At 54.2% G+C, this 27,809-nt stretch overlaps 2 protein-coding genes across 4 annotated transcripts; both read right to left on the bottom strand.

Annotated features, from left to right (window-relative positions):
* Positions 1-387: 387 nt before the first annotated feature.
* Positions 388-9,511, bottom strand: AP2M1 (adaptor related protein complex 2 subunit mu 1). Of its 2 annotated transcripts, XM_079922830.1 has the most exons (11): positions 9,326-9,511; positions 7,274-7,390; positions 5,157-5,422; positions 4,356-4,438; positions 3,609-3,744; positions 3,377-3,518; positions 2,749-2,868; positions 2,508-2,643; positions 2,307-2,404; positions 1,683-1,794; positions 388-1,017 (listed from the first exon to the last, which is right to left on the bottom strand). In XM_079922830.1, exons 2-11 carry the CDS (start codon positions 7,345-7,347, stop codon positions 883-885), a joined length of 1,302 nt encoding a protein of 433 aa, XP_079778956.1. In that variant the 5' UTR covers positions 7,348-7,390; positions 9,326-9,511; the 3' UTR covers positions 388-882. The 2 variants fall into 2 exon arrangements, with proteins under 2 accessions (XP_079778956.1, XP_079778957.1); XM_079922831.1 differs by lacking the exon at positions 7,274-7,390 and having other exon boundaries at positions 9,326-9,504.
* Positions 9,512-10,708: 1,197 nt separating this feature from the next.
* Positions 10,709-27,394, bottom strand: DVL3 (dishevelled segment polarity protein 3). Of its 2 annotated transcripts, XM_079922688.1 has the most exons (15): positions 27,027-27,394; positions 21,566-21,635; positions 20,921-21,042; positions 20,691-20,800; positions 20,367-20,502; positions 20,096-20,189; positions 19,811-19,880; positions 19,034-19,173; positions 18,790-18,866; positions 18,614-18,681; positions 18,309-18,458; positions 17,578-17,709; positions 17,216-17,383; positions 13,725-13,940; positions 10,709-13,625 (listed from the first exon to the last, which is right to left on the bottom strand). In XM_079922688.1, the coding sequence occupies exons 1-15, from the start codon at positions 27,185-27,187 to the stop codon at positions 13,189-13,191; spliced, it is 2,151 nt and encodes a 716-aa protein (XP_079778814.1). In that variant the 5' UTR covers positions 27,188-27,394; the 3' UTR covers positions 10,709-13,188. The 2 variants fall into 2 exon arrangements, with proteins under 2 accessions (XP_079778814.1, XP_079778815.1); XM_079922689.1 differs by lacking the exon at positions 21,566-21,635 and having other exon boundaries at positions 27,027-27,119.
* Positions 27,395-27,809: the final 415 nt, after the last annotated feature.

Genomic DNA, 27,809 nt, shown 5'->3' with positions numbered 1-27,809 from the left:
CAACCCACCCACTGAGGTCTGTGAAGCCTGAGTAACTGCCAGGAGGATGGAATTAAGAGGTCAGTTTCTAAGGATGGCTGGAAAGACCAAACGTAAACCTTGCTTAATCTCTGCTAATTAGAAAAATACCTGCCTAAAGCTGAGAATGATTTTAAGGAAAGAATCTCTACCCTCAGGGAACCGGGGCCAGGTGGGGCTGCTTGTCCTTGAGACTATTTTCTCAGAGGAGATGGGAGACCTGGGGCTAACACCTGTCAGGGGCTTAGATGGCCCTGAGGGACGTAACAATTGAGACAAAATAGAGTTTGGAATAGAAAATTCTACTCCTGGCAGGCCAAGTAAGACAGGGGAGAACAGTCCCACCAGACCCCCTCCCCGTGTACCTTCCACTTCAACATTTAGCCAGCAACACCATTCTACAGAGTTTATTAGGTTTATAACTGGACAAAGTCACACGTTGTACAAAATGAAGCTCACACTATCCCAAAGCAGAGTAGGAATCGAGGGCTGGGGATCTGTTACTGGCCTTTGGGGGAGCTCCGAGGTGAGGGGCAGCCGACCCTCCCACTCCAGAGATGTGGCCACAGGGGAGGGGAGGAGATGGGGCCCACCTGGCTTTGGTCGCAGAACTCAGAGCCTGGCATGGGGCTGGGGCAGGCAGATGGACGGAGGAGCAGGAACCTCAGAAACCACCCTGCCCAGGGAGCCCAGGGACTGCTCCAACAGTCCCGCTCACAACGTGGTTGGTCCAGACCTAGACGAAGGGGCTGGTGCAAAGGGAAGGCAGCAAAGCAGGAGGGAGACACTGACGTGTGGTGACCAAGGGCACCCAGACCCGTGGAAGAGGGTGGGTGGGGAGGCGGGCTAGCTGCCACTAGGCAGCTAGCAGCGGGTCTCATAAATGCCGCTGCGGCCAATGTAGCGCACCCATTTGATGACGTCGTGGTCGCTGTAGTTCAGCTTCGGTTCAAACACCTTCAAGTAGCGCACCTTGAGACCAGAAGGCGCGAATGGCACCTGGGCAAGGGACAGCTCCAGTTAGGAACGTGACCTTCCTTTCACTGCCGCTCTCCTCCGGGAAGTTCCATAGCCTTGCCCTACCTCATCTCTCTACTACAGGTGTCTGAATGGTTGGGACCCTGAAAGAAGCTGAAGGAAGCTGGGGTGGTGAGGGGTCCTCTAAGAGGTTACTAAGGAAGAAAGCATATCCAGGAGTAACTAGCAATCATTTGGGTTTGAAGTCAGGCCCTGCCTGTGATGACTTGAATCAATTCCTTTAATGAGCAGGTGGCAGCAACCAAAGACCTGCCTTAGAACATACTTATCCTGCTCAATATTAGGGACTTAAACAATAAGGTGGAAAAAATTACATGTCTAACGTACACAAAGCAGAGTCAGCCCATTTTCCTGTCTGTAAACTTTGTGTCTTACCTGACATGAAAGCTGTTTCAGTTTTCCCTAAGAATTGTTTTATGACAAGCCAAAGGAAGTCAAGGATTTTTGTCGGTGTGAATAGCAATTTCTAGTAGGAGGCCTAAGGTGGGAAGGAATGGGTCTGTGAATTGCAATCACTTCTCTCTGGGCCTCAGTTTCCTCGTCTGCAAGGTGGTAGGTGCAGAGGTTGATCTGAATGATCTCTAAAGCACACCCTGCCGTGGCTCTAGGCCCCTTCTCTGCCATACCTCAAAGTTCATTGAAATGGGGGGTCGAGCCCATTTCTTCTTGTCGTTGGTGGGCAGAAGCTCAATCTCAGCGCTGATCTGCGATTCCTTCATGCCTGCCATGCGCTTGATCCTGGGAACACAGGGGCCCTGGTAGCCTGGAGGAGCTTCAAGGGGGGTTGCCCCTTTGGGGAGGTTGCGGGGTGGCAGGGAAGAGAACCCAGGAGCTTGTGGGAGGTGCTAGGGCAAGGAAATGTGGTGAGGACTCTGATAACCTCTTGCTATGAAACCCTGGGTCTGTTATTCCTTTAGCACTGTGGGCTGCACGCAGTTTCTGCTTAGATACATGGCCATGCTATCCCTTGCTCTCTACTTCACAGAGGTATTGCAAGGGCAAATAGGGAAATGTTAAAGAATCTTGATAAATAAATGCATGCATGCATGCACCCCAGTGCAGGCATCTGCACACTTACACAGAGGTATAAGGGGTGAGAACACAAGCAAAGGCTCCTGGAGAAGCAGTCACCCCCGTTCCCCCCACCACCACACACACACACTCACTCACAGGACGAAAGGTAAAACTTAACAAGAGGGTACACCAAGGCATCTTGAGCCCTGCTGTGGCCTCATGAAGGAAAGACTCACTTCCACACGATGGCGTTCTCGCTGGCCTTGTACTTGGCCTTCCCCTTCATGCAGATCACCTGCACCCCACTGGTGTTCAGGGGGGTTGGGATCCTCACCTAGAAGTGACACACCTGTCAGGGAGCTCTGTCAAACCCTGACATCAGCTCCCTTTATTCCTGGAGACAAGTGCTTCCTCCTCCCCAAGTCCCTTATCCTCACCTCAATCTTCTGAGCCAGTAGTGAGGGCTTGAAGTTGGACTTAATGACCACCTTGACCTCCAGCTTGGTGCGTCCCACTTCCCGAACTAGCGGGATCACTCGGAAAGGAAGGATGATGTCCTTGGTGGTGCGATACCTTTAGGGGTGTGAGACCTTCAGGTTGGCACAGCAGAGCCTGTTCTCCTCCCTCTCTCCCTATCTCTGCCAACAGCAACCCCTGCTCCTCACACCCCAATGGCACCTCATGAGCTCAAATTCTCCGTCTGGTGGGATGAAGCTGATGCTGCGCTCCGAGTCAAACTTGCTGAGTCGCACACACTGGTGGAAGGTACAGTCGTCAATGGCAATTGACTGCTTCCCGCTGCAAGCAGGGACAGAAGGTCTCCTCATTGGTACAAGAGACTAGCACGAGAGAGTCGGGCTGGGAGATTAGCCCACCCCCAAAGGCTGCCAGAGCCTGGACAGGCGTGCACTATAATCTATGGAAAGCTGTCAGAATGCAGCTGTCTGGCTTGCGGGTCCTTGTCCCAGAGTTATGGATGAGTGGGAGCTTTGCAAACTCATCATCTTTTGAGAGCTCTGCTGCTTGGAACCCAAAAGTTTCAGGCACACTGGGCAGGGGCCATCAGTATGTACAGAAGAATCTTGGTCCTTGGGATCAAACAAAGGGGCTTACTCTGAGTAGGATGAGGACAATCCCCTCATCTCTCTTAACACAGATACCAAGAGCAACCAAGCCAAGCACACCCTTAGGAAAAGGGAGTTTGCATTACTGCAAAAATGAAATCCAGAAGGAACCTGTGATTCACCAGGCTCTGCTCAGCCCTCCAAGGTCCACCCTCTCCCACCAGCTCCCCTGCCCCAGGCACCTCTTGCTTGTTTCATCAGCTGTGCCTTTGCCCTGCTTCTCAATGACAATCTTGTCATTCATCCCAAACTTGCACTCGGGCATGCCACTCAGGTAGCTCTTCATCACCACCCGGCCTGACACATGGGCGCTCAGCACCTGCCCTGGTGATGGACAGATAAACAGGAGCAGCTGAGTCAGGACCAATATCCTGCCCTGGCCCCCATCCCGCTTCATCACGAGAGGGCCCTCACCCTGTGGGGACATGAGGAGGTTCACACTCTCCAGCACATCCAGGAAGAGCTCGTTCCGGCGATACTTGATGCCCTCCCGCCGCCAGCCAATCTGCCCGGTCACCTGGCTGGTGATCTGAGACTGCTCTTCTTTTGTCTACATGGGGAATAGAGACAAACAGCAAGGCCTCACTCCTCTCCCCCTTCAATCCACTTGTCTCCATCCCCACTCCACCCTCATCCCCTCTCCCTTCTAGTCCCCACCCTGTGACCCATCTTCCCCCATGGGGCAGCGCCTGGAGGAAACTGAGCAAAGCTGCAAGGGTGGAAGCTGAGGGAACAGCTTACCTGATGCTGGAGAACACAGGGCCAACATGGTGCCCACAGGAAGCAGCAGAGGAGCGCAGATGGGAAGAGGCAGGCAGAAAAGAAGGAGAAGGCTATGAGGCCTGGATCCTAGAAGAGGGCCCAAGCTCTCTCCTCCTGAGGAATGCCAAGCCTCCAGAGCAGTCCACACCCACCCTTCCCGCAGTGTAGAAGGAAACTGCTTGAGCTGTATCCCCAGTAACAGAGATGCTGAGTTGGCAAGCTCCAGGGGTGGGAGAGGGCTACACAGAGCAAAAGAGGCCTGCGGTCATGGCAGGAGGCTCAGGCCAGCACTTCCTGTCAGGGGCAGGCTCATGAGTCAGCTCAGACAACGCTTGGGGGCCAGCGGGGATGAAGGGAGGTTGGGCTCCACCCTGACTACAGCCTGTACAATTTGAGTACCTGGCTCTTGATGCCCTGCTGGGTGATGAAGGTTTTCAGCGCGCCTGTCTCTGAGTTCTGTGGGTAGCCAAAATCTAGGATCTCTGCAAAAGGAAGGGAGCCATCAGCTCCTAGAAAAAGCGGAAGGCTCCTTTGATCCAGTCCCTCCCCTGGCCTGGATATATCTGGCCAGCATAGCTCCAAAAGACATTTAGGCACCATCTGCAGCGAAGTTTTAGCATTTACTCTAGGATTTGTGCTTTATAAGAAAACAATGAAAACATCACGGTTTTTTTTCAAATAGAAAAAATCAGCAGAAGAGTTGCATGGCCAGTGGGTGAGAGGTCAAGAAGCCCTCAGCCCTGAAAAGACAGAGATGTTGGGAAGATGAAAGGACTCTGTTCACTTAAATCATACCCTACAGAGGAAGAGAGGTAACGACGCGCCCGGAGGGGCCTATATCATCTCACCCTTGTCCAGGCTCTGAGGCAGCTGTTGCGATGGAAAGCTGGGAGGAGAGTCAGTGTGGTAAGACCCAAACCACAAAGATAAGAGGATGAAATGTGCTTAACTGAACTGCAGGAGGACCAGCCACCAAAAGACCTTTTGGTCTTCCCCTACCTCCATTCGCTAGCCTATTTTTGTATTCACTTCAGATCAGCCTTTAGTTCTGGATTTGGACTGTCCTCCTCAGAGCTCAAAATACCAGATAGTCAGGAAAGGAAGTTCAGAGGGCACTGGAGCCTCAGACCTGCTCCCACCTCCAGGCCAGGCCCCAGCAGGTGCATCCCCACCCTAGACCCACTGCCCCGCCAGCCTCACCATCCAGCAGCTCATATATGAGCACAAAATTGTTCTTGATGTTCTCTTCGCTGATCTTGCCAAAGTAGGCAGCCATTACGTCACACATCTTATAGAGGAATTCGAAGACCATGGCAGCATTGACATTCTGCTTGGTGACAGCTGCCAGCCAGATGTTGGACCGCTTAACATGGAAGAAACTGGTGCGAGCAATGTTGGTGACGGGGCTGCGCACCTGCTGCCGGGCATGGATAACATTGACCCGAAAGGCATCCACTGCGTTCCTCCTGAGAGAAAAGGGTGCACAGAGGCTGCTCAGTACATGGGCAAACCTCACTCTGCAGGGATCAACCACAGCTAACAAACAGCCACCCCCCTCTCTGCTGAAGTCTGACATGCACTCTAAAGCCAATGCCTAAACTGTTGGGTGGTTCCCTAGGGCTCCTCCCAGTGGGGGCACGGGGTGGGGCGGCGGGAAGGGCCAGTGCTAGGCTGATATCTGAAGGCCACGAGAGACAGGGAAGTCAAGTGGCAATGACAGGACGGCAGATATAACCACAATAAAGTGAGGTCCATCAGGTTTCGAGAAGTATGTTCCTGACTTCCAGGCCTGGCCCCAGTTTTCCTGCTGCCACCTCTATAGCTTCTCAGTAAGCTCCAGGCCCAGATGAGAAAGAGACGCTGCTGCTTCTCCAGTCTTTCCACTAGTGATCCCACCAGTGGGGAAGGCTGCCTCCTCCAGAAGTTAGACAAAACCAGCATGACTTCAGAGAAGGCTCTAATCTACTGAGGGAAAAGCCGAGGGGCCATGGAGCTGGGCCACCCCATTCTTGTCCAGGATCCAATTCCAGGGCAAGTTCAGGGATGAAAAAGGATGAACAAAACAACGATGTGGGGACTGGGGTGGGGGGACAGGATCCCCCACCCACCTGTGCCTGGGCAGCAGCTTAACAGGCCGCTTACCTATTGCTACGGCAGCCAATGAGATGGGATGAGAGAAATGATGCCAGCAAGAAGAGGAGAGTGACAGCAACGAAAGAGAGGATTAGACACCAACACACTGGGGTGGGCAGCACACACCACGAGGTGGAAGCAGACGGGCAACAGGCAAGGGGTGGAGAGCACAGCAAGGCATGCAAGATGGTGTATGTCCTGGCCTTGGCTTAACCAGGCCCATCCAGGGTGCGAGTGGGGTGTGGGTGGGTATACGCAAGCCAGGCACTGCCACAACTCTAGCCCATGCCCCACCACCAGCCAACGGACAAACAGCCACAAAGACCAGGCTAGCCCATTAGCCAAGAAACCAGGAGCCACTGCAGCAGGCCCACCTCTGACTGTCTATTCTAAGCAATTCCAGGAAGAAAAACAGGGCAGCATGAACCAAAGGAGCCTAATCTCGTTAGAGCTGCTGAGGCTGGGGTAAGTCCCCTCTGTCAGGGAACAGCAGTGGCATGCAGGGTGGGGCAGAATGAGAAGTGAGGCTGTGCCTCCTTATAGGGGTCTGAGGCACACAGGACAAGGAGCTGTTCCCAGGCTACTCTGATAGGCCAGAAAGGCAGCACAGCCTCCCTGCTCATCCCTCAGTGACCCGGAGAGTGTCTCAGGCTTGCTCACCACCTCTCCTCCAGGAGTAGCCCAGAGGTACTGAAAACAGCTGAGTCAGCAGCCTGACTCCTGAGAAAGGGAGAGGCGTTCAAGAGTCCAGTGAAGACTCTCACCATGAGAAGGGCTTGTGAGAGCAAGACTTAGGTGGATTAGTACCACCAGCCTGACCACTGACTCCACCCGCTGGAGACAGATCTCCCTTCTCCTCAAAGGAGGGATCAATCTGCCCGGCCAAAAGCACTCAGCTCCAGCAACCAGGTCTGTCACTGCAGCAAACAGGAGGCAGGAAGGGCAGGAGTTCCTAAGACTGTGGGGGGCCTGCCTTTTCACAGGTCCCACCAAGCAGCCAGCAACTGGCTGCCTGGCCACCACCACCAGACCTAATGGGAACCAGGCTGTATTAGCTGAGCTTCCAGGATGAAGCAAGGGGTGGGGGCGGTCCCAATCAAGCCTCTGGAAGAAAGAGACCCGGTCCTGCATGCTGGGGAGGTGGGTGGGGGTGGGGGCACAGCTGGCTCAGCCAGGGGACTCACCCGATATCATCTCGGTAGACTCGGGAGATGAGCACCTCCCCCTTGTGATTATAGATGAATAAGCCTCCAATCATGGCGGCAGCTCAGTCTCCGAGGCCCATCGCTCTCAGAACAGACCTAGGATGGGGGGGTCAGGGTAAGGGAAGGTCTCAGAACCCCTGCCAATGTCCCCTGTGGGGCTGTGCAGGTCACTGGCTGGGCTTTTTTTCTGACTTGATCCTCCAGCAAGTGACCCTGCAACCCTCCCAGGCATGCCCCTCCCCTTAGCCAGGCTCCAGTTCCTGTTTATCCCATACTGGAAGGGAGAAAAGGGAGAGGGACTGAGGCCCAGGATTCTAAGGCCATTTTGCCCCCCCCCCACCCCTTTTCTGGGGCTGAGCCCAGAGTAGCCCCTCCCCCATTTCACAGTGCTGAGCTCAGCAAGGCCCCTTCCTGTGCAGACTCTCACTCAGGCTCTAGCTGGTGAGTCACGGTGAAGGCCTGCCTGTGGCTGCAGGAATGGTGGTAGGAATGACTCCAGTTGGTTCAGGCCTGGGGCCCCCAGGCAAAGCTTTAGGAGCGCCCAGTCCCTCAGGCTCCACTACCCTTCTGAGAAGGCACCACCGCCCGAACCTCCAGCCCTCTAATTCACAGAAGTCTAAACATTCCAGGAAAGGGTGTGCAGGGTGTGGGGAGGAAGAGAGAAGGGAGGCCTTGGGCCCTGACATGGACCCTGGAGTGTGGCTCCAACCTCTCCCAGGCAGTCAGATAAACAGCAAAAGAGCAGAGTAGAAAGGCCCCAGCTCTGACAGACTACACTTCAGTGACCCAAGCTGCTTATTAGTTATTTTTGACCACCTCTCTTTTAAAAAGAAAGGCTCCCTCTCAGCTCCCAAGTGCAATGAAAATACAGGGGTGTGGGGGAATGGGGTGGGTGCAGGTTCATAAAAATCAAGAGATCCTTCCAGCTGAAATTCTGTGATTCCAGACCCACAGCATAATTCGCTTCTGACCCGAGTGCCTATAAACGAGGGGCAGAATCCCTGAATTATCCAAATTATTTGGGTCAAACTAATTTAGACTGTTTGCAGTGAGAAAAAGGGTTAATTTAGTTCTAGATTTCCTGGATTAGCCCTGGTGTTAATTTCACCGGGGGCAGTTTAGCAGACTTTTCTAAACTGGAAAATAAAGCGTATTACTGTGGCAGTCAAGGTCTCCCAGACTGCGTGAGAAGTCTCTCAAGGTGGTGGACACATCCCATTCCTCAGTCCCAAAGAGACTGGGAGAGGAAGCGCAAAATGGAGGTAGAGCCCTGGGCAAAGAACCAAGTTCACAGGTATCAAATGGTAGGGAGCTCAGGGCATCAGAGAAGCAGAGGTGGGGCCCAGGAAAGGAATGGCATATTTAGTTAAGGGACAGACTGGCAGCAACAGCCAGGAAGTATACTCAGGTGAGCCCACAGCGGCAACAGGTATGGTGGGGGCACCTGGAGAAGAGAGTTTCCAGTATGTCAAAAGTCAATGCTTTAAAGAGGAAAAAACGGCAGGGAGAGACTAGTAGTGGTGAATAAGGGAAAGCTGGGTAGACGTAGCTTGCTGTGGCGTGCAGGTGTAGAAGCAGGCGGGCGTGGTGGGCTTTTCGCCCTGGGGAGGAGAACGTCGCGGGTAAAGATGGTTCCAGGGAGTGCGGGGGCTGTCACTCAACTGCGAGGAGGGGTGCCGCAGGGTGGGAAGCTTGTCCTTGCGCCGAGAGGAGGAGGCGCCGCGGGGTATGGGGTTGTCACGATCCTAGGGAGGGGGCCGTCGCGGGGCATCCCTGCTCTGGGAGGATTCCAGTAGGGTCCCCTTCTCACAGGAAGCTCCGGGCGGGTCAGGTGGAGGGCACCGCTCAGCGCCCGTCCTGCAACCGCGCCCGGGGCGCCCCCGCCCCGCCGTCAGCTCCCTCCCGGATCTGAAGGCTGAGGCCACTCCCGGGTGTGGACTGCTTTCCGCGTAGCGCAGTGTAGGGAAGAGCAAAGCTGGGCAGCCAGGCAGGCGTCTTCCTTCACCCCGTACGGCTAGATCCCTAACTCACCTGGTGTCCGCAGGCCCCTGCTCAGCCAGCCTGGCCACTCTCCGGATCCCAAGATGTCCGCCCGCCCCCTGCTCGCCTGCCCGCTGCCTCGGCTTTCACTGCAGTGCCGCGGCACCGCCCCGGCCTCTGCTGCGCGTGCGCATCCGCCGAGGCAGCAGACTACAAATCCCGTCAGGCCTCTCGGCCTTCTCGCTTACAATTATAAACCCCCTAAGTTTGGCAAAACTACAACTACCGCGGCCTTTGAGAACCTTCGAAGGAGGGGGTAGGCGTGCCTTGGGGGAGGGGTAGGAGTGGCCTTATTCAGCCCTACCCGAAATACACAATCCAGAATACGCGGCTACACTCCTCACTTCATTTTCCCCATTGAGCATTCTGGGGATTGTAGTCTCTGCAATCCCTCCTGTTCCTATTTCAGTGTTTCCGAGAGCCTCAGAGGATTAGTGCTGGTTGTTGAGGCCCGGCTGTTAAACCTTGAATCGCTGTAGGCCTTTTCAGTCTCCAGAGCCCGAGGACTGGTTGTCCTCACTTTACACACACACGCACGCGCGCGCGCGCGCACGCACACACACACACACACACACACACACACACGACTTGGCAGTAGAAGAGTTTGTACTGAGTTTACTGCTTTATAACACCACCTCAGATTTTCCCAAGCTTTTTTGCATGGTATATTTGTTCTAGACATGAGCCTTTTCCCAGGGATCAAGACCCAAGGTAGGGGGCAGGGTGTGAGGCGGCAAATATTTGGAAGAAACTAGCTAAAGCTTTTCAAAAATATGTCTGTTCTACCTCAGCTATACCTATGTGACTGTGAGCTCCTCAAGGCCAGGAGGACCTGTGCGCCTTCTAGTGACAGGCATATATATTGCTTAAAAAACCGTTGGCAAGTTGAATTTAATTTGACATGGGATTTGAAATCCCTTCTCTGATGGAGTTAATTTTCACATCCAAGCTGAGAAGAAGAGACAGAGCCAGTCCTGGCACATGAAAGGCCTTCCTGGCTCTTGCAGGACCTGCAGAACATCTGTTGGCTCTTCTCTTTCTGTAGGAAAAGATACCCTGCTGCCTTCCCTAGGCAGGGCTGAGCCCATCATGAGAGGAACAAAGGGCACCAAACGGTAAACCTAGTCGCAAACCTTACTGTTCCTAGCATCCTCCTGCTAGAAGCCAGAATATGGCAGGATGATCTGACTTCCTGCAAATCGGGGTCACAGCTTTAAGCCATTAAATGACTGAATACAGGCACTTCTAATTCTTGAATCAGCACTCAATGTTTACTTCTACCTTTCCAAAACCTTCGTCCTCAGTACATATCCTAAACCCCTACCAATTTAGAATAAATAATAATAATAGTAATAATAACAATAGCTACCATTTATTGAGCACCTATTCTACTGTGTGCCAGGCACTGTGCTAGGCACTTTTCGTACAATATCTAACTTAAATCCTCACAACAACCCTGTGAGGTAGGTATTATTATCATCATTTTACATATGAGGAAACTGAGGCTCAGAGAGACTGAATAACTCTCTTATCACGCAACCAAAAAGTAGTAGAGCTGGGATTCAAACCCAGAATAACCTGACTCCAAATCCCATGCTCCTGTGAACTAGAGTAGAGGCAGAGGGGAGAGGAAGGGCCAAATTCAAGAAAGATTGTTGGAGTGGAATGGATATGATATACTGACTAGTAAAATATGGGAAGGAATTTAAGCCCATAAATGTTTCTAGCTGGTGAGCCTATGAAGAGTGTGATGAAGGTAACCAGGATTGGAATTCAGAAGGAACACACTTCGGGGGGGGGGGGGTGGGAAGGAAATGAGTTGAGTCCACGTGGACACGTCCATGGAGAGGTCCAGCGGGTGATAAAAATACAGATCTAAAGATAAAGGGAAGTTAGGGCTGGAGATACATATTTGGGAATCACCAGCATATTAATGGCAGTTGAGGATGTCAGGATGGATGATACCGTTTCGGGAGTAAATACAGAGGAAAGAGAAGTGGAACAGAGATAAAATACAGGGACCCTGAAGGCATGAGCAATAGTGGAGGAATCCTCAAGAGAGTCAGAGACAGAAGAATCAGAGGAGGAAGAGAAGTACAGGAGGCAGCCCTATAGTGGTGGCTAGAGGAAACCATGTTCTGGGTTGGGAGCAAACCTAGAGCTCCCAGAAGAAAGGCAAGACTGAGTCACACTTCTAACACAGCCCTCATGCACCCCAAATCCCAGGGAATATTTGTTAAATGAATGAATGCCAAAATACCCCTACCCTGGATTGCTCCAAGACCTGGAGCTTAGGACTTCATCTTACGCTTGACATCCCAGACCTAAAAATATGGAAGCCTAGGTGAGCCAGAATTTATAGAAGAGGCTCACAGAGAAAGTTGTGATTTGCTTAAATGGGAGAATAAGGTAAAAACTAAAACTTGGCACTCTGTCTGGAAGTCCCAGAAGTCCCCCTGCCTAACCTTGCTCTGGGTTATCATGGTGATGGTGAAAACACAGGAGGGTGTGTGGGGCTCGGGGCAAGGTGAGAACAGCCTGTCAGTTGCCTGGGGGGTCCTGCGCTGAGCCCAACCTGAGACCCAGATTATGGGCTTTAACCAGATAGAAATATTATGGGGACATGTGTGGGAGGTTTGAGGGCTATGAAGAAAGGGAGAGAGAAATCAGGGGACCAGCCCCATGACCTAGGAGTGGACTGGGAGAGAGGGTCCAGCCCTCTGGTCAGGGACCAGCCCTGAGGCTTAAGTGAACTTGCATAGGCACGTGTGTGTTGGGGCAGGGGGTGGGGGAGGTGTGTGTGAGAAAGAGGGAGAGAGGGAAAGAGAGTGAGTCTCTCACAAATGGGCGAGAGGCTGGGTGCTCCTCAGAAGCCTAGTGACTCAACGGGTTAAAGTGTGGGTATGGGGGCTGAAATATCCTTGGGAAGCCCTGAGGGGCTGCTGAAGCAGGGCTCCTGGTCTCCTCGGAGGCTGGGCCTCCCCTCGCTGGGGGCTCACAGAAAGTCAAACAGCCCGAAATTCTTGGCTGCTCCAGGCCCAGGAAAAATTGGGGGAGGAAAAAAGAAAGAAAAGAAATGTTTCAGGCCCCGAGGTGAGATGAGCTGGTTAGTAGGGTTAGGGTCTGAAGGAACCAGCACACCGGGCAGGCATGGGGCAGCGGTGGGGCTGGGTATAGAGCACAGATGCTCCCTGGAATCCACTAGCAGCTCAGGCAACTGAGGGGGCCCGCTGGGCTTCTGCTAAGGTTGAGCGCAGGTGGAGTTAGTGTGGATGGTTACTGGAGGTGACTACAGCTCTAGGGTGCGGGGCTGAGGCAGTAGCAAGGGCAGTTAGGAGGAGGGGCAGAGGAAGCAAGTCTTTTTTTTTTTTTTTTTGTATCAGTATTAAGGGGAAAAAACAAGAAATCGGCACGCATGCTTGAGGGGATGGGTTAATAGAGGGATGATGCAGCTGAATGAATGGTGAAAAAGAACTGAGGGAGGGAAAGTGGGGATGAGGGGTATGCAGGCCCTCAAGGGCACCGCTGGGTCAGCTCCTGAAGTCTGTGTGGTGGTGACGGTGGGTGGTAAGGAGCAGCACCAGCAGTTCGGGTCCCAGGAACACGAAGGATCCCGGGAAGTCCTGTGCAGCGGTTAGTGGGCAGAGGAACAAGCCGGGGCTGGTGGCAGGTTAGGGGCTGCAGTGGCGATCAGGTGCACCCTGCCCTCGCTGCACCCAGCGAGCGGTTAGCGGGCCTGGATTTAGTTCCATTTATTTCCCTTTCAGGTACCAAAGTAAAAATGACGGACGGACGGAGAAAGGGACGCGGCCTGCCCGGGGCGGGGTGGGATGGAAGTGGGGAAGGGGCCCTGCTCACATCACATCCACAAAGAACTCACTGGGGTTTCCCATGGCCATGCGGAAGGACTGTCTGCTGGCGGTCAGTTCAGGGGGCACGGAGGCCAGGTCGCGGCCCGGAGGGGCTCCCGGGGGCCCCATGGCCGCAGGCGGTGGGGGCATCATCAGCATGGGGGGGCCGTAGAGAGGGGGCACCCCGGGGGGGCCGTAGCTCGGGTGCGTATGATGGCTGCGCAGGCTGCTGGCCAGCGAGTGGTGGCTGCGGTGGCTGTGCTCGCTGGCGGCAGGACCCGAGCGCTCGCTGGGCGCCCGCTCCCGCGCCCCCCGCAGGCTGCTGCGGGTCGTGTGGTCCGACTCGCTGCCGCTGCCGCCCGACTTCGAGTCCCCGGTCTTCGGGTCCTTCTCCTTCCGCCGGTCGCTGCCGCTACGGTTGGAGCCACTGCTCCGGCTGCCTGCAGGGGACAGGCAGGGACGGGGTGGGGGACACTCAGAGCTTGCAGAGGAAGCCTGGGGCTCGCCTGGGGCTCCCTCCACGACCCCCGCCGCCTTACCTTCACTGTGCTGACTGCTGGCGCTGCCCCCGCCATAGCTGTACCCCAGCTCGGGGAAGCCTGGGTGCGGGTTGTAGGGGTGCGGGGGCGGCGGGTACTGGTACGGGAAAGCCATGGGCCAAGGGGCAGCCCCTGGGTGCGGCAGAGGGGCCAGCGTGTCCTGGTCGGAGGCGCCGCTGGAGCCATCATGATCGTGGAGGGAGAGGTTGGCCATGTCTGTGGAGGGGAGGGGAGGGCATCTGAGCTGGGTCTATCCCATGCCTTCGCACCCGCAGTCAGCAGAGAGATGCCCAGCCTCGGCCCGGTGGGTGCGTTTGGGAAGATAGTGACAGCAGTGGCAGTGTCCCACCAGAACGGGAGGAGGGACAGGCCAGAGATCTCTCACTCCTTCAGACCCCCTCTGTCACCCTCCAGAGGTGGTGGGGAGGGAGATCCTGCAGAGCCAGCCCCCGAGAAAACCGTCCCCAGGAAGGCCCTGAGTCACCACTTCAGATGCTCAGTGCCAAATCCCAGTTTCTCCTCCTTCCTCTGTGGGCTGGAGGAAGGGGCAAAACTCTTGCTTGGCAATCGCCGCCCAACCCCGACTCTGTTCCCTTACGGGAAGGGTAGGGTGGGGAATATGGGAGGCCGAAATACCAGACAGCCACCAGCTACTGCATACCTGCACTTCCTCAGGTACAGTGCAAGCACTTCATCTCACGCAAACGTTACCACCCCATGAGGAAGGTTATTAGTCACACTTTTTCCAGATGAGGAAAGTGAAGTCCAGAGAGGTTAAATGACCAGCCTGAGGTCAACCCAAACTGCAGCCAGAGCAGAAGCTAAGAGTTGCTTACTTTCTCTTTACCTTTCCAGATGAGGGCATTAGTAAGGAGGAGGGGGCAGTTTGGGGAAATTTAGGTGAAATTTTGCCCTCCTCACTCACTTAGGACTAAAAAAACACCCATTAAAAGCCAGAATGAACACAGGGCCTTTCAGAGCCTCCCCACACAGAAGGCCCTTGGCCCAGATCAATTTTCTGGTGCTTCTGGGGAGGGTGGGAGTGGGGTGGAAGGGTCCAGAAACAGAACAACTTAGATGCCTCCTCTGTGCTCTCCACCCCATTCCCAGCCAGGCCTAGTTCTTCACAGCACTTGAGTCACTGCACTAACATTACTTCTTTCATGACTCTGACTCCCCAGTAAACTGTGCACAGGCAAGGCTGCTCCCACCAATGTTGGAACTATCTGGAAGGGAGTATAAGGGGCCACTATATCTGCCTGCCTGGGACACCCCTTGTTCACAGGTCCCTGGGGTGAACAGGTCCCTGGTTCTCTGGGACCACCCATACCAGGTCCCAGAGCTCTGAGAGAGCTGCAATTGCCCAGGAGCCAGCTGCTGGATACAGACTGAGCCCTTTGTTGCAAGCCCTTAAGGGAGCTGAGCCAACCTTACAGGGGAGAAGAGGTCAGGAGAGGGGGCTGAGGCAGCCTACGGAATCTACCAGCCAAACCATCAGTCAAGGCCGGCAGCTAGCATGAGAGGTGGTGGCGGTGGGAAGCAGGGGCGTGCCTCGGTGACCACTTCAGCTGCCAGGCTGTCATCCCATGGGGAGTGACTGTGTGCTCTGGGGGTTACCCAGGTCCCCAGCTATTCCCTTTGAGCCTGCTGTACTCCCAACTGAGGAGACCTCACCAGTGAGAAGGAAAAGACCTGTCCTGTCAGCATCTCCGTGAGCTCGGCTTCTGCTGGACTTGGTCCATGGGTAGGAGACCCAGAATGCCCCTGGGATGGAACAATGTCTCTCTGAGCAAAAGCCACAGCTATCCTGAGAAGCTTTATGTACCCATGAAGGTTTGGGGCCAGGGCTCACTTCTACTAATGATGATAATAATAGCCGTATTTGACTGAGTCTAAGAAGCCATTGATTATAAGATGCACCCCAATTTCAGAGATAACTGAAATGTGAAAAAAATGTTCATCTTAGAATTAAATATATGATAAATGGACAACTTTTTTAGAGCAATTACTGTGGGCCAAACACGGTGCTAAAAGCATTACATACATTATCTTATATCATTCTCAAAACAGATCTATAAGTTTTACTGTTACCTCCATCTTACAGATCAAGAAATCAAGGCACTGAGAGGCTGTGTCACTTACTCATGTTCACACAGTAAGGGTGGAGCTAAAATCTGAACTCAAAACTAACTCCAGGGCTTCCCTGGTGGTGCAGTGGTTGAGAGTCCGCTTGCCGATGCAGGGGACACGGGTTCGTGCCCCGGTCCGGGAAGATCCCACAGGCTGTGGAGCAGCTGGGCCCGCGAGCCATGGCCGCTGAGCCTGCGCGTCTGGAGCCTGTGCTCCGCAACGGGAGAGGCCACAACAGTGAGAGGCCCACGTACCGCAAAAAAAACAAAAACAAAAACAAAAACTAACTCTAAAACCTTATGCATCTATTACTACCCCATGGGGCCATGCCAGAGCTGCTGAGGGACAGGGACCCCATCCAGCCTCCACCAGGGACTTATGCTCCACAAGAACAACCTTTCTAGCCCCTAGAACCTAATCTGAAGCATTTTAAGGGCTAGCTTTTGGACTCCAGCCAGCACCACTGGGCTGAGAGAAGCCTCCCTCAGACAGGGGTGGCTGCTGGGGCCGTGCTTCAGCTCCCAATCCTGAGCACTGCTGCCCTGTTTTGAGGACTCCTCTTCCCGAGAGCTGTCCACAGGCTCCGGAGAATGGGGGTTCCCTACATACTTCTCCTGCTTAATAACCCTCATTGGCTTTGTACTCTCTCAGGATCAAGTCCAAATTCCTTGGTACAGCTTACAGAGTCCTCTACAGCCTGGCCCTGACAGCTTTTCCAGCTTCACTGAGAGGCACAGCCCCACCCTGAGAGGTCTGAGGAGGCTGTGGACTTGAGGCCTCAGGCCAGCTCCAGGACGTCCTGCCTTAGTGGAAGCTGCTTGGTGCTGTGAAGGTGAGCAGGGGCCAAGGCTAGGAACTCTGTTTGGCCTTGCTGGGACAATGTTTCTGCAGCACCACGCACCTAGGACAACCCTGATGGTGGGAAGAACAAAGGATCTGGAGCCAGAAAGACCTAGATCCAAGGCCTAGCTCCTCTGCTTCTAGCTGTGAAACGTGGGATGGACTGCTTAACTTCTGTAAGTCTCAGTTTCCTCATCTGAAAACAGGGATAGTAATCCGTCTCCCCAAGGGTTGTGGGGAGGTTGTGAGGCTTGAATGAGAGTGAGATGATGCTTCAGAAACAATCAGCATGGTGCCGGGCACAGAGCAGGCACTTAGAAAATGCCAGCCCCCAGAGGGGGATGTAGGGCAGGTAAAGAAGCTGGACTGGGCTCTGCCTCTACCACAGAACTGTCCGGTCTCGAGATTCCCCCAGCTCTGCTACCCCCTCATCTGGGTTCCCTAGAGTCTGCTGCCACATCCCCGGGCAACTCTCCACTTCCAAGCAGGAGACAGGGCAAGGAGGTGGGGGAGGCACGTACTGCCACAGAGGTCGCCGAAGATGTAATAGCACTGCTCAGAGAAGGTGATCTTGTTGACAGTGTGGCGGATGAAGCCGGCCTTCAGCAGGTTGCTGGCGTATTTGCGGGCCTCTCGCCGGTCAGTGAAGCCTTCCACGTTGTGGTACAGCCAGTCCACCACATCCGAGCCTGAGGGCAAGGCTGCCACTTGACTGGGAGGCCCACCTGACCTGGGCTCTTCTGGCCTCACAGAAGCCATGAGGCTAGTGCTGATTCCAGCTCAAAGGAGTGGCCCAAGGGAGTTCTTGGCACCCCCCCGCCACAGCCTGCCCTGCCCCACTGCTCTCCACCCTGTCCTTCATCCCACCATGGGGCCCTCTCACCGATGAAAGCATTGGGGATGGTAATCTTGAGCCACATCCTGTCACGGACCTCCAGCCCAGATTCAGGGGAGGCCATGGCTTTTACGATGGCGGCCATGTCACTGTGGATGGACAGGTGGAAGTCGTCTAGGCCTGGGGGTAGGAGGCAGAATGGTGAGGCAGAAAGGGGCTATGGAGCTAGGTACACAGAAGTTTGCATTCCAGCTCTACCACCTAATAGCATGGACCAATGTCGAGCAAATCACCGATTTGTTGGACACTCAGTTTCCTCTTCCATAAAAATAGGGACTTTAGTATCTATTTCACAGGATATTTAAAGAGAGAATTAAATAGTGTAAATGAAGGGGCTTAGCCCAGTGTATAATGCGTGCTATGATAATAAAAAGGCAGTCATTTACTGAGTGCTTACTTTATGCCACACTGTGACTGATGCTTTACTTGTATCCTCTCATTAAACCCCCAGGAACCTGGTAAAGTGCATATCATTAGTCCCATTTCACGAGAGGAAACTGAGGCTTACTGAGTGCTCAGGACAGGTTCAGAAGCAAACTCTGTTTGGTGAGGGTCAGCATCCACTGAGGAAAACTGCAGAGTAAGGTAGCTGGAATGAACCGAGTCTCCTCCTCTCCAGCCCCCTCTGACGCTCAAGCAAGAGGCTCCAGGTGGGCCTTCAGCAGTCCCTCCCAGCTGGCCCTGTCTGCTGGGCCCAGGGGTCAGGGTTGGACACTCACGCTCTGTGTCAGGGATGGAGCTGGTGATGGAGGAGCTGGTGGAGGTGATGGTGCTCAGGGAGGGGCTCATGCCGTAGGCAGGGAAGGTGCCGGTCATGGCTGCAGTGTGGGAGACCCAGGCCGCGGGGTCAATGGGCCGGATGGGCTCGCCTGCAGGGAGGATGAGGAGTCAGGGGCTGCCTGCCCTGCCTACTGCTTGGCCCAACAGGGTAGGTATGAGGGTTCAGGGTAACACGGAAGGGAGGAGAGATAGGGCTCACATAGGTCAAGCACCAGCTTTAGGGCCAACTGCCCCATCCACTTACTCCTGGGCAGCGTGAAGCACCCACGTGGACTTGGGTCCCAGCACTTGGCTACAGTCAAGGTGATGGGCCTGAAAGCAAGGGTGTCCCTAGTAAGGGCAGGATGTGCGGGGGCCAAACCAAGCCCCTTGCCTGATAGCCAGAAATACCTGCCCCCTCCTCCCCAATGCCATCCATACCCTGGTTTGTGCACGATCTCCCGCAGTACCCGGACCGCGTCGTCATTACTCATGTTCTCAAAGTTGATCTCGTTTACCTGGGAAAGAGGACCAGGAGTGGGATAAGCAGCTGTGCTGGGGAGGTGGGTAGGGAAGCTGAGTTTGGTGGGCCAGGGGGTCTTCCCCTTACCAAGAAGCAGGGTACAGACGGCATGGACATCTCCCCATCCCTATCCATACCACCACCCACGGTGGGCAATGGTACCTGTAACAGCATATCTCCTGGCTCGATGCGTCCATCAGCAGCCACGGCCCCCCCCTTCATGATAGAGCCAATGTAGATGCCTCCGTCACCACGCTCGTTGCTTTGGCCCACAATGGAGATACCCAAGAAGTTATACTTTTCTACAGGGAGTAACAAGACCTTGAGAGAGGAACCAAGTTCTTACCCAAATTCCAAGCCCCATATTAGAAAAGGGTAGAAAGGGACAAGAACTAACACTTATTGGACCTGAGTCAGGCACTGTATTCCACATGCTCAAACATGCTTTCACTTGATCCTCGTTGGCTATGAGGTAGGGACTCAGTCCTGTTTTACAGAGCAGACAACTGAGGTTCAGAGAATTTAAGTGACTTTTCTAAGCCATGAAGTGGCAGAGTCAGGATTCAAACTCAGATTTAAATTCCAAAGTTGGGGCTCTTTTCCCTACATCCAGCTATCTCCTAAAGAAGAGCACCTAGGGTAGAAATCAGAGAGCAAGAATGCAGTGCCTGAAAAATGGAAAGCTGGGAGGAATCAGAAATCACTTCCTCTAGGAAGTCTTCCCGGATGCCATTCTCTGCGTCCATAGTTCTCTGTGCTTATCTCTCTCATAGCCCTGATCATGAGATACTGAAGTGATCAGTGTATGTACCAATTTATGCTTATGAAAGAGAACTTCTTGAGGGCAGGGAACGTAGCCTGTGCCTCTCTGAACTCCTCGAGTCTGCCCAGCGTCTGGCACGTAGCAGGTGCTCACGAGAGTTGTTTCACCAGACTCACCCATGTTGAGAGTGACCGTGATGATGTTGAGTGACATGGTGGAGTCCGTGATGCTGCTGAAGGATGAGGACTGGAACAGACAGAGGCCCTGAGTAGCAGGCAGTGCTGGCAGGAACTCACTGCTCCCACCTGGCTCTGCCTCAAGGTGAGCCCTCAGCACCACCTCCCCTCTCAGGTTCTAAACCCTGACCCAAGGGGAGGGGTCTAAGGAAGCACAGACTCTGGCCCTGCCTGGGCAGGAGGGCTCGGTCTGCTCCCACCCACCCTAACATCTCAGCTCCATACCCTCTCAATCCGCGAAACCTTCTGCTTCCGCCGCCGCCGCTTGTGTCTTCTCATCAGGCGTGAGGCGCTGCTCTGCTCTGTGGAGCTGCTGAACCTGTGGGGCCCACAGTCATTCCCCACCGAGCTGGCCCAGCCTTGCCCCATAAGAGGCACTGCAGGGCCCAGGTCCCCCCCACCAAGCCCAGGTCCCGCCCAGGGGCCCAGCATCCTCAGGGTTCAGGGCTCCTCCGGGGTCACCTGTCCCACAGTACCCATGAAACCAAAGCCCCACCTGCTGGTGGAGTCATCCTCATCTGAATCAAAGAAGCTGGTGGTTTCCAACTCGCTGCTCATAAGGGTGGATGAGCTGTCATACCCCCCTGGCTCTCGCCGCCGCTCCCCCTTTGCAGTTCCATTTAGCCGGGTTGCTGCAGGAGATGGAGGCAGTTGGGTTCACAGATGCAGGAGAGAAGGAGGAGCAAGGAAGGAGCAGGGGCTGCACTGGGGCCAGGCGTACCCAGAACTCAGGAAGTAGGGCAGAGAGGTGGGTAGCTGAGTGGAAGCTGCGGGGGGGCGGGGTGGGGGTGGGGAAGGTGTCTGTTCAGGGAAGACGCACTGTGCTCTGGGCCATCCCTCCGTCGTGGCCGCTCTCGCTGGGCAGACACCAAGGAGTCAGTCTCTGTGTCATTGTCCAGGTTCTCCTGGCTGCCCCCACCAGCATGAGGGCTGCAGGGAAGAGAGGACTTGGTGGGGGAGGGGGCAGGCTGGGGGCTCCCTCCCCCAGCCCTGAGCTGAGCTGACGCAGACCTCCCCCATGGGCCCTCCCCACCCTCAGGTCACACTCACTGGAAGGATGGGGGCCGGGAATCCCCAATGCCTCCTGTGCGCTCCATGGGTGGTGGCAGTTCCGATGGGTTGTCAGCACAGAAGGGAGCTGGCTCTGGGTGTGAGCCCTCAGCCGACACCAGCTGATGGGGAGAAAATGCATGGATAGTAGGGCGCAGGGGCCCAGGGAAAAGGGGATAGTTGGCTTCTGGCAGGGCATGAGACTTGGGGAGAATGAAGCAAGGGACATGCAGGGAGAAGAAACAGGACTGTGTTAGGTCAGCTGAGATGAGGAATGGACCCACTGCTGGGCTGATGAGGAGGCTGGGAGGCATGGGTTGGTGAAGTGAGATGGGGGCAGAGAACAAGAGTCAGAGGTCCAAGGTAGAGGTCAGCAAGTGACAGAAGGGAACCTGAGGCAAAGTACCTCAGAGGACATAGGAGACGTTTTTGTCTCCAACGTGTATTTCTGTCTCTCTTTTCCCCCTTCTCACCACTCCCTCACTTTTCACCAAAGCTATAGAGTCTGGGGTGAGAGTCAGTTCAGTTAGAAAACTCAAGAAATATTCAGATACTGAAGCATAAAACCACAGTCTCAGCAATGCCTTTCCTCCATCCAGCCCACTGCAGGAATGCAGGTGGAGAGGGCTGAGGGGGGCTCCTTACCCAGGACACCACCCGGCCATTGAAGCAGGGCAGCTTGGCATTGTCGTCCGAGATCTCCTCCTTCACCACTCTGCAGGGAAAGGTGGGTGTCAGAGCGAGCTTTCTGAGGTGGAATCGGAGGCATCCTCACAACCCCAACTCTCAGGGGCTCCTCTTCCCTAAACTGGGAATCAAACCACCAGCATAAGCCTGTTCAAATGGGAGCAGGGATGGGCTGACCAGGGACAGCTCTTTGTCACCACCAGGAAGACACCAGCCATGCCCAGGCCATCTGTCTTCCTGGGGCATCCTCTTGGTCATCAGGTGATTGCAAATTACACCTGACAAATCACTGTCCCCAATGAGTGCAGTCGCCCCCTAGAATCTCGAGAGCTGTACCCATCCTAACAATGGCTCTCCTGGGCTGGACTTTATCTTTCCCTCTGACCCTAAACTAGGAAAAAGCACACCCATATCACTGTTCTTCCCTTCTCATTTGGGAATCCTAATATTATTCTGGGAGATGTGGATGAGGAATTTAAGGAAATTAGGAAAGAGAAGGGGAGAAGGCGTTTACCAAACATCCTCTACTGCCACTATGACATTAGTAACAACTGCTCTCATATATTGAGCATGTATTGGGTTGGCCAAAAAGTGCGTTCAGATTTTTCCGTAACATCTTATGGAAAAACCCCAAGGAACTTTTTGGCCAACCCAATATTATAGGCCAAGCACAAAGCTAAGTACTTTACTTGTATCACTTCGTTTAACATTCATAGTAATGTTATAAAATAGATACAGATGGGGAAACCAAGGCTCAGTAGGTTCAGAAATTTACCTACAGTCACACGATTAATAAGTGAAGAGATGGAATTTGAATCCTGGTCAGCCTGATTCCAAAGCCTTTATTCTTACCTATTATACCATCTTATCTCCCTATAGTTAGAATGTATAATCTTCACATCACCCTCATTGTATAGACCATATGATCCTGATTTTATGAATAAGGAAACTGAGAAACAATCAGTAACTTGTTCAAGGTCACAGAGCTAGATGTCAGAGCTGGAATTCCACCCCAAGCTCGTCTGACTCCAAACCCCATATTCTTTCCATGGTATTTCACATTCTTTCCCGTACAGTGAGAGAGGTGATGTGGGTCTGTGTGGAGGGTGACGGTGTGGGAGACAGTGATGTGGGACATGGGGTAGCGGATGGGGGGAGGGTAGGATGTAGTCTCAGGCATGTAGTTTGGCCTGGGGCACGCAGTGGGGCAAGAAGTCAGACCACAACTACAATATGGGGCCAGGAAAGGAGACAGAAAAGCTTGAGGCCTGCACCCCCAGACTGATCAAATACCCCAGGAGCACAGAGCTAGAAAGCTGTGATCAGGGGCAAGAGGAAGACACATGCCTGGAGTTATGAGCAGAGAGGGAAGACAGCAAGGAAGGAGGCTGGGAAGCCCAGTCCTCCCTTTTTCTTAAAGCAGCTCCTGCCCAGAGCTCGGGACGTGCTTGGCTTCTTGTGATGCTCACATTCTTGGACTCACAGCCAAGTTCGAAGGCTGAGCCTGCCCTCCTCCCTCCCCTTCAGCTTTGGCTCCTCCACTGTTTCCAACCCCACAGCAACCCCAGGAAAGCAGCTCAAATCATCCTGCTCAGGCCCACCACGGCAGAAAGCCTGGAGACAGAACAAGCTAGAAAACAGGGACACAGAGATAGCTCAGACCCACCAGCCAGTCTGACCACAGGGCACCCCAAGCTCGCAGCCCCCATGGGAACTGGGGCTCAAATTAAAAGGAGGTATGTGGGTCACGTGGCAGGGACTGTGATCTGCTTTGGAGAGGGTCTCAGCAGCCCTGTGGTGGGAAACTGCTGCTGAGGCCCCACCACACAGCTCAGCACTACAGATGTTTCCTCTCTTTCTGGGGGTCACCGACAGGTCACCAAGGCTCTGCTGACTCACAATGATCAGCTGATCTTCGGGAGCCTTGGGGGACCTCAGACAGGCCTCCCCTTCCCGCTGTGGAGCTGAATGGCTCAGGGTTCTGCAGCATTTATGCACTCACATACACACACACACCCCAAGTGGAGTCGGACAAATCTGGGTTCAAATTCCAATTCTGCTACTTATTAGCCCTCCTATCTTAGGTTTCTTGACTTTTCCAAGCCTTTGTCTCATCCTTGTAAGTGAGATTTGTAAGTGCCTGGCATGGTCCAGGCATACACTAAAAACTAGTTACTAACTTTGTCAATGTTTTGTGGGATCCATACTCTCTTTCTAACTAGGTGTAAGTTTCGAAGGGCAGGGGCCAAATAAATCTGCTTATCACTCCTTGTTCATTCAATTAAAAAGCCTTTGCCAAGAGCCCAGTGGGCTTTAAGTTTTGTGCTTGCCGTTGCATGGATCTCAAGAAGCATTAGACCTGGAGCCTGTCTTGTCCTTGGAGGTTACTGTCCAATGCATAGTTCACATGAGTATATTGCAAGTGGGAAGTGATCAGAGCTGTAAGAGCAGCAGATGTGTTCACTGGACAGACATCTACTGAGTACTATTTAGTGTTAGGTCCTGGCTAGGAGCTGGGTAGGTATAGGGATAAATAGGAATAAGTGCCGTAACTTTAAAAGTGCAACCCAGGGGAAAGGAGAATTTGGACCTGGAGAAGACAAGGGAAAAGAAGTACTCCAGGTAGAAGGCCCAGAGACAGGCTAGTGTGTGACATGGAGCGGGGAGCCAAACAGTTAGTGGCCTGACTTCCCATGTTACTCCTCCCATGGCTCAAGGCCCCTCAAATGGTGGTACCTTGTTCTTCCATCCACTATCTCCTCAGTGCTGAAAATATTTAATTCTTCTTCTATATCCCAAATAATTTAAGAGGGCTGGACCTACCCTGAGCTTGACAAATACTTCTGGAGACCAGATGGGAGTTGGGAATCCTCAAGTCTTACACACCAGAACCCCAGAGGGAGAGCCTGTAAAGCTGGAGGAGATGGCAGCCTTCCTCCTCTGACCCACTTTCCCATCTGTCAGCAGAGGTTGCTGGCCCCTGCCAGACCTCCCTCTCATGGGGCTGGGATAAGGGGCAGCCCTATCACCTATACAGTTTGCCAAGGCTCAGCATCTCCCTCAGAGAGGATGTCCCTGTTAAATGATGATGATAATACCTACAATTGTGTGATTAATGCCTTAGACTTTGGAACCAGGTTCCTAATAAGCTCTGCCACTTATTAGCTGTGTGACCTTGGGTAAGTAAGTTACTTAAGTTTTCTGTGCTCTAGTTTCCTCATCTATAAACTGGAGATATTACTATCTATTCCACAGGACTGTAAAGAGAATTGAATGACTAAAGATTTGAAAGTCATTTAGATCAGTGTCTGCACACTGTAAGCACCATAAAAAGAGTTTGATAAATAAATGAAATACATATATAAATATATATTCCTCAGCTGTTAGTCCTCTGTGACAAGACAGCCCTACCAGGTCTCCTGATCATTAATCCTTCTAGGAATAAAAACAAAATCAATCTCCTCCACTTCATTTTTACCATAGTTCGCAACCCTGCTAAAATGGCCTACTATAATATTTTGCAAAAGATGGTTCAAGTTCCAGTACCACTGATGAATGCAAGATGGCTTCAGGTGTATCTGAACGAATGTTTAATTCGAGTTAAACATTTATTTTTAACATATTTTAGAAAGAAATATAAATAGAATGTCAGACCTGTGGTTTCATATTATTGACTAGGTCAAACTAAGAAAGCGTGAGTGGGCTGACAGTGGATTTAAAGAACAATATTAAGTCAACAGTGAGCGGATATAATGGGGGTTAGGCCTGGCTTGACAGCAGCCTGGGGAGAGTGGGAGGCAGCCCACAGAGATCTAGGTTTAGGAGGTGGGGGCTAGGCCCAGTGGACTCTGGGATGAGTGGGCGGTGGAGACACAGGTCTAACCCAGTCCCTCAAGGCACCTGACCCCAGGGTGGCCCCAGCGTACTGAAATGCAGCTGATTTTCTCCTATCCCATACACTGAGGCAGTATCTTGGTCTCTTCTAACTCCATTCTTCCTTTATCAGACCAAGGCATCTGCCCACCTCACTCCCACCCCTTGCAGATGGATCCCTCTTCAGCATCTTCCAATCAGGGGTCTCTGTCTCTGGACTGAAGCCAGACAATCATTACTACACTAGGAGTACCCAACCCCAAGGCAGGAACAACAAGAGAAACAAGAATAGAAGCCGCATAGCACTTCCCACTGTACAAAGCACTTTCACACATATGAGCTCTTGGGCTCAACAAACCCTGAGTTCCAAGGGGAAATGTGACAGCAAAACATGCAGAAGACAGAAAAGGTGCTAGCGTCCCAGAGCCAGGGGTCCTTGGAGAGAAGCCAGGCTGATGAACACGGGGGAGAAGAATTTCTCCCCTCACTCAGCTCTGGGCCTCTGCTCTAAAGAGCAGCGTAGGCCTCAGGCTAGGCTGGAGAGGCGGCCTTTAGGCCGGGAGGGCCCGGGAAGGCCTTCCCCGCAGGCCTCCAGGCCCAGTGCCCAGTTAGTGAGGGGCAGGCTAGTGTGGGGGGCCTCCCCCTCCCCCAGTCCCCTGGGAGTTGGGGGGGGGCGGTGAGGGGATCCACCAGGCTCCCCCTCCCAGGCCAGCTGCTACAGAACCTTCCGGCTCCAACATTCCATCCCCTCTTAAAGGGGAAGTCACTGCTTCCAAAACTCCGCCCGTCCAAAGCCCTGCAGCTGGGTGGATAAGACCCCTCCAGGGAGGGGAGGATGAACATCAAGAGACCCTTCCTGGCCCTCCCATTAAGAGGCCCCAGTTCTGTGAGGGACTCTGCACCTGGGCTAGTGGGGAATCCTCCTCAGGGGTGAGGTGCTCTGCTCCCTGACAACATCCCCAACAGCCCACAAGGGACAGGGGAGACAGCTAAGTAAACATCAGAGCTGCAGGCCTTAGCTTACAGCCTAAGCACCCCCCAGCCAGTGCTAAGTCCCACAGCATAGCCCTTAGATGCTCCATATTCCAAATATGGCTCTGAGTTGTGGAGCTGAAAAGATGGAGAAGGCGAAGGCCGAGTGCCGAACACCCGAAGTCTCTGCTAGAAAGGTGGCTCTGTTGGCAGGAGGAGGGTTGGGAACTGTGCTCTGGAACGGGTGGAGGGGGGGAAGGTGTGTCTGTGTGGGCCGCTGGTCTCTGAGGAGGTGAGGAGGCTTGACTGCGCTGGAACTGACTGCTCTTAGGGAGTTGGACGTCCCCTTAAACGAGGGGACCAAGGTCCCCCACAAGAGGGGAAAGGAGAGTCCCTAGAGGGGCTGGAACTCCAGCCTCTGAAAAAGCCAGTGGGGACCAAATGGCCGAGTCGCCCCTAGAATCCAGAGGAGGGGTAGAAGCCAGTGTAGCAAGGGGAGTCCGAACTGGCCGAGTGGGCCCCTAGAAGCCGGAGGGGCCGGGGTCCCCCGGAGGCGAGGCGGGGCCATCCTCACCCGAAATCGTCGTCCATAGACTTGAAGAAGAACTTATAGCTGGGTCGCTGCAGAACGCCCTTAAAGTCCGCCAAGGTGACGCGCTCGGCGGGCAGGGGCAGCTTCACCAGGTACGGCGTCTCCTGCCCGTCCAGGTGGTAGATGATCTTGGTCTCGCCCATGGCTCCGGCCTCGGGCCCGGCGGCCCGCGCGCTGCCTGCTCGGGCGGCGGGGCCGGGCCTCTCCGGCGGCGGCGGCGGCGGTCGGCGCGGCCCAGCGGCTCAGCCCAGCTCCGCGGCCGGCCGCGGCGCCAGCTCCCTTGTTCTCCGGCCGCTCCCGGGTCCCAGCGCCGCCTGCCGCCGTCGCGGCCGCCGCTTCCGCTCCCCACTCTCCCGGCTCTGCTGGCGACGGCGACTCTTCCGGTGGCTGCGGCCCTCCCGGCTCTTGGCTGCAGCCCGGTCCACTCCCCGCCCCAGACCCAGGCGCGGCTCCGCCCCGGCGCAGGCCCACCCCCGGCTGCAGCCGAGCCGCGCTGGCCGCGCGGCAGATGGCCTGGCCCTCGGCCGTACCCCGCAGACACCCCGCCCAGCCACCCTGCGGTGCTCAGCTCCTGCGCGCTGGTCCCAGGCCCAGAGGGGAGCGTGGCGGCGGTCGCCTACGCCCCCAAGGATGGAAGGGGCAGATCTCTCCAGCCCACGTTCCCGGACTCTTCAAGGCCCTGGCTCTGGACCCAAGGGGGATCGGCTGCTTCTCTGCAGCTGGGGAGGGATGTAATGTAGGGGTCGCTTTGCTTTCTGAGAAGGG

The sequence above is a fragment of the Stenella coeruleoalba genome, assembly GCF_951394435.1.
Source record: "Stenella coeruleoalba genome assembly, chromosome: 5".
NCBI classification, from domain to species: Eukaryota; Metazoa; Chordata; class Mammalia; order Artiodactyla; family Delphinidae; genus Stenella; species Stenella coeruleoalba.
The sequence above is the reverse complement of the archived record's forward strand: the minus strand, read 5'-3'. Positions and strand labels throughout refer to the sequence as shown.

What these genes read in the sequence shown, in the direction of transcription:
- AP2M1 (XM_079922830.1), bottom strand. Translation starts at nt 7,347, where the DNA reads ATGATTGGAGGCTTATTCATCTATAATCACAAGGGGGAGGTGCTCATC. An exon ending in CCTCCTCATGTCCCCACAGG is followed by an intron (nt 3,519 to 3,608) that starts GTGAGGGCCCTC and finishes GTCCATCACCAG; the next exon opens with GGCAGGTGCTGAGCGCCCAT. An exon ending in CCATTTCAATGAACTTTGAG is followed by an intron (nt 1,018 to 1,682) that starts GTATGGCAGAGA and finishes TCCCTTGCCCAG; the next exon opens with GTGCCATTCGCGCCTTCTGG.
- DVL3 (XM_079922688.1), bottom strand. Translation starts at nt 27,187, where the DNA reads ATGGGCGAGACCAAGATCATCTACCACCTGGACGGGCAGGAGACGCCG. An exon ending in TCTATGGACGACGATTTCGG is followed by an intron (nt 21,636 to 27,026) that starts GTGAGGATGGCC and finishes CTTTCCCTGCAG; the next exon opens with AGTGGTGAAGGAGGAGATCT. An exon ending in GAGGATGACTCCACCAGCAG is followed by an intron (nt 20,190 to 20,366) that starts GTGGGGCTTTGG and finishes TGGGCCCCACAG; the next exon opens with GTTCAGCAGCTCCACAGAGC.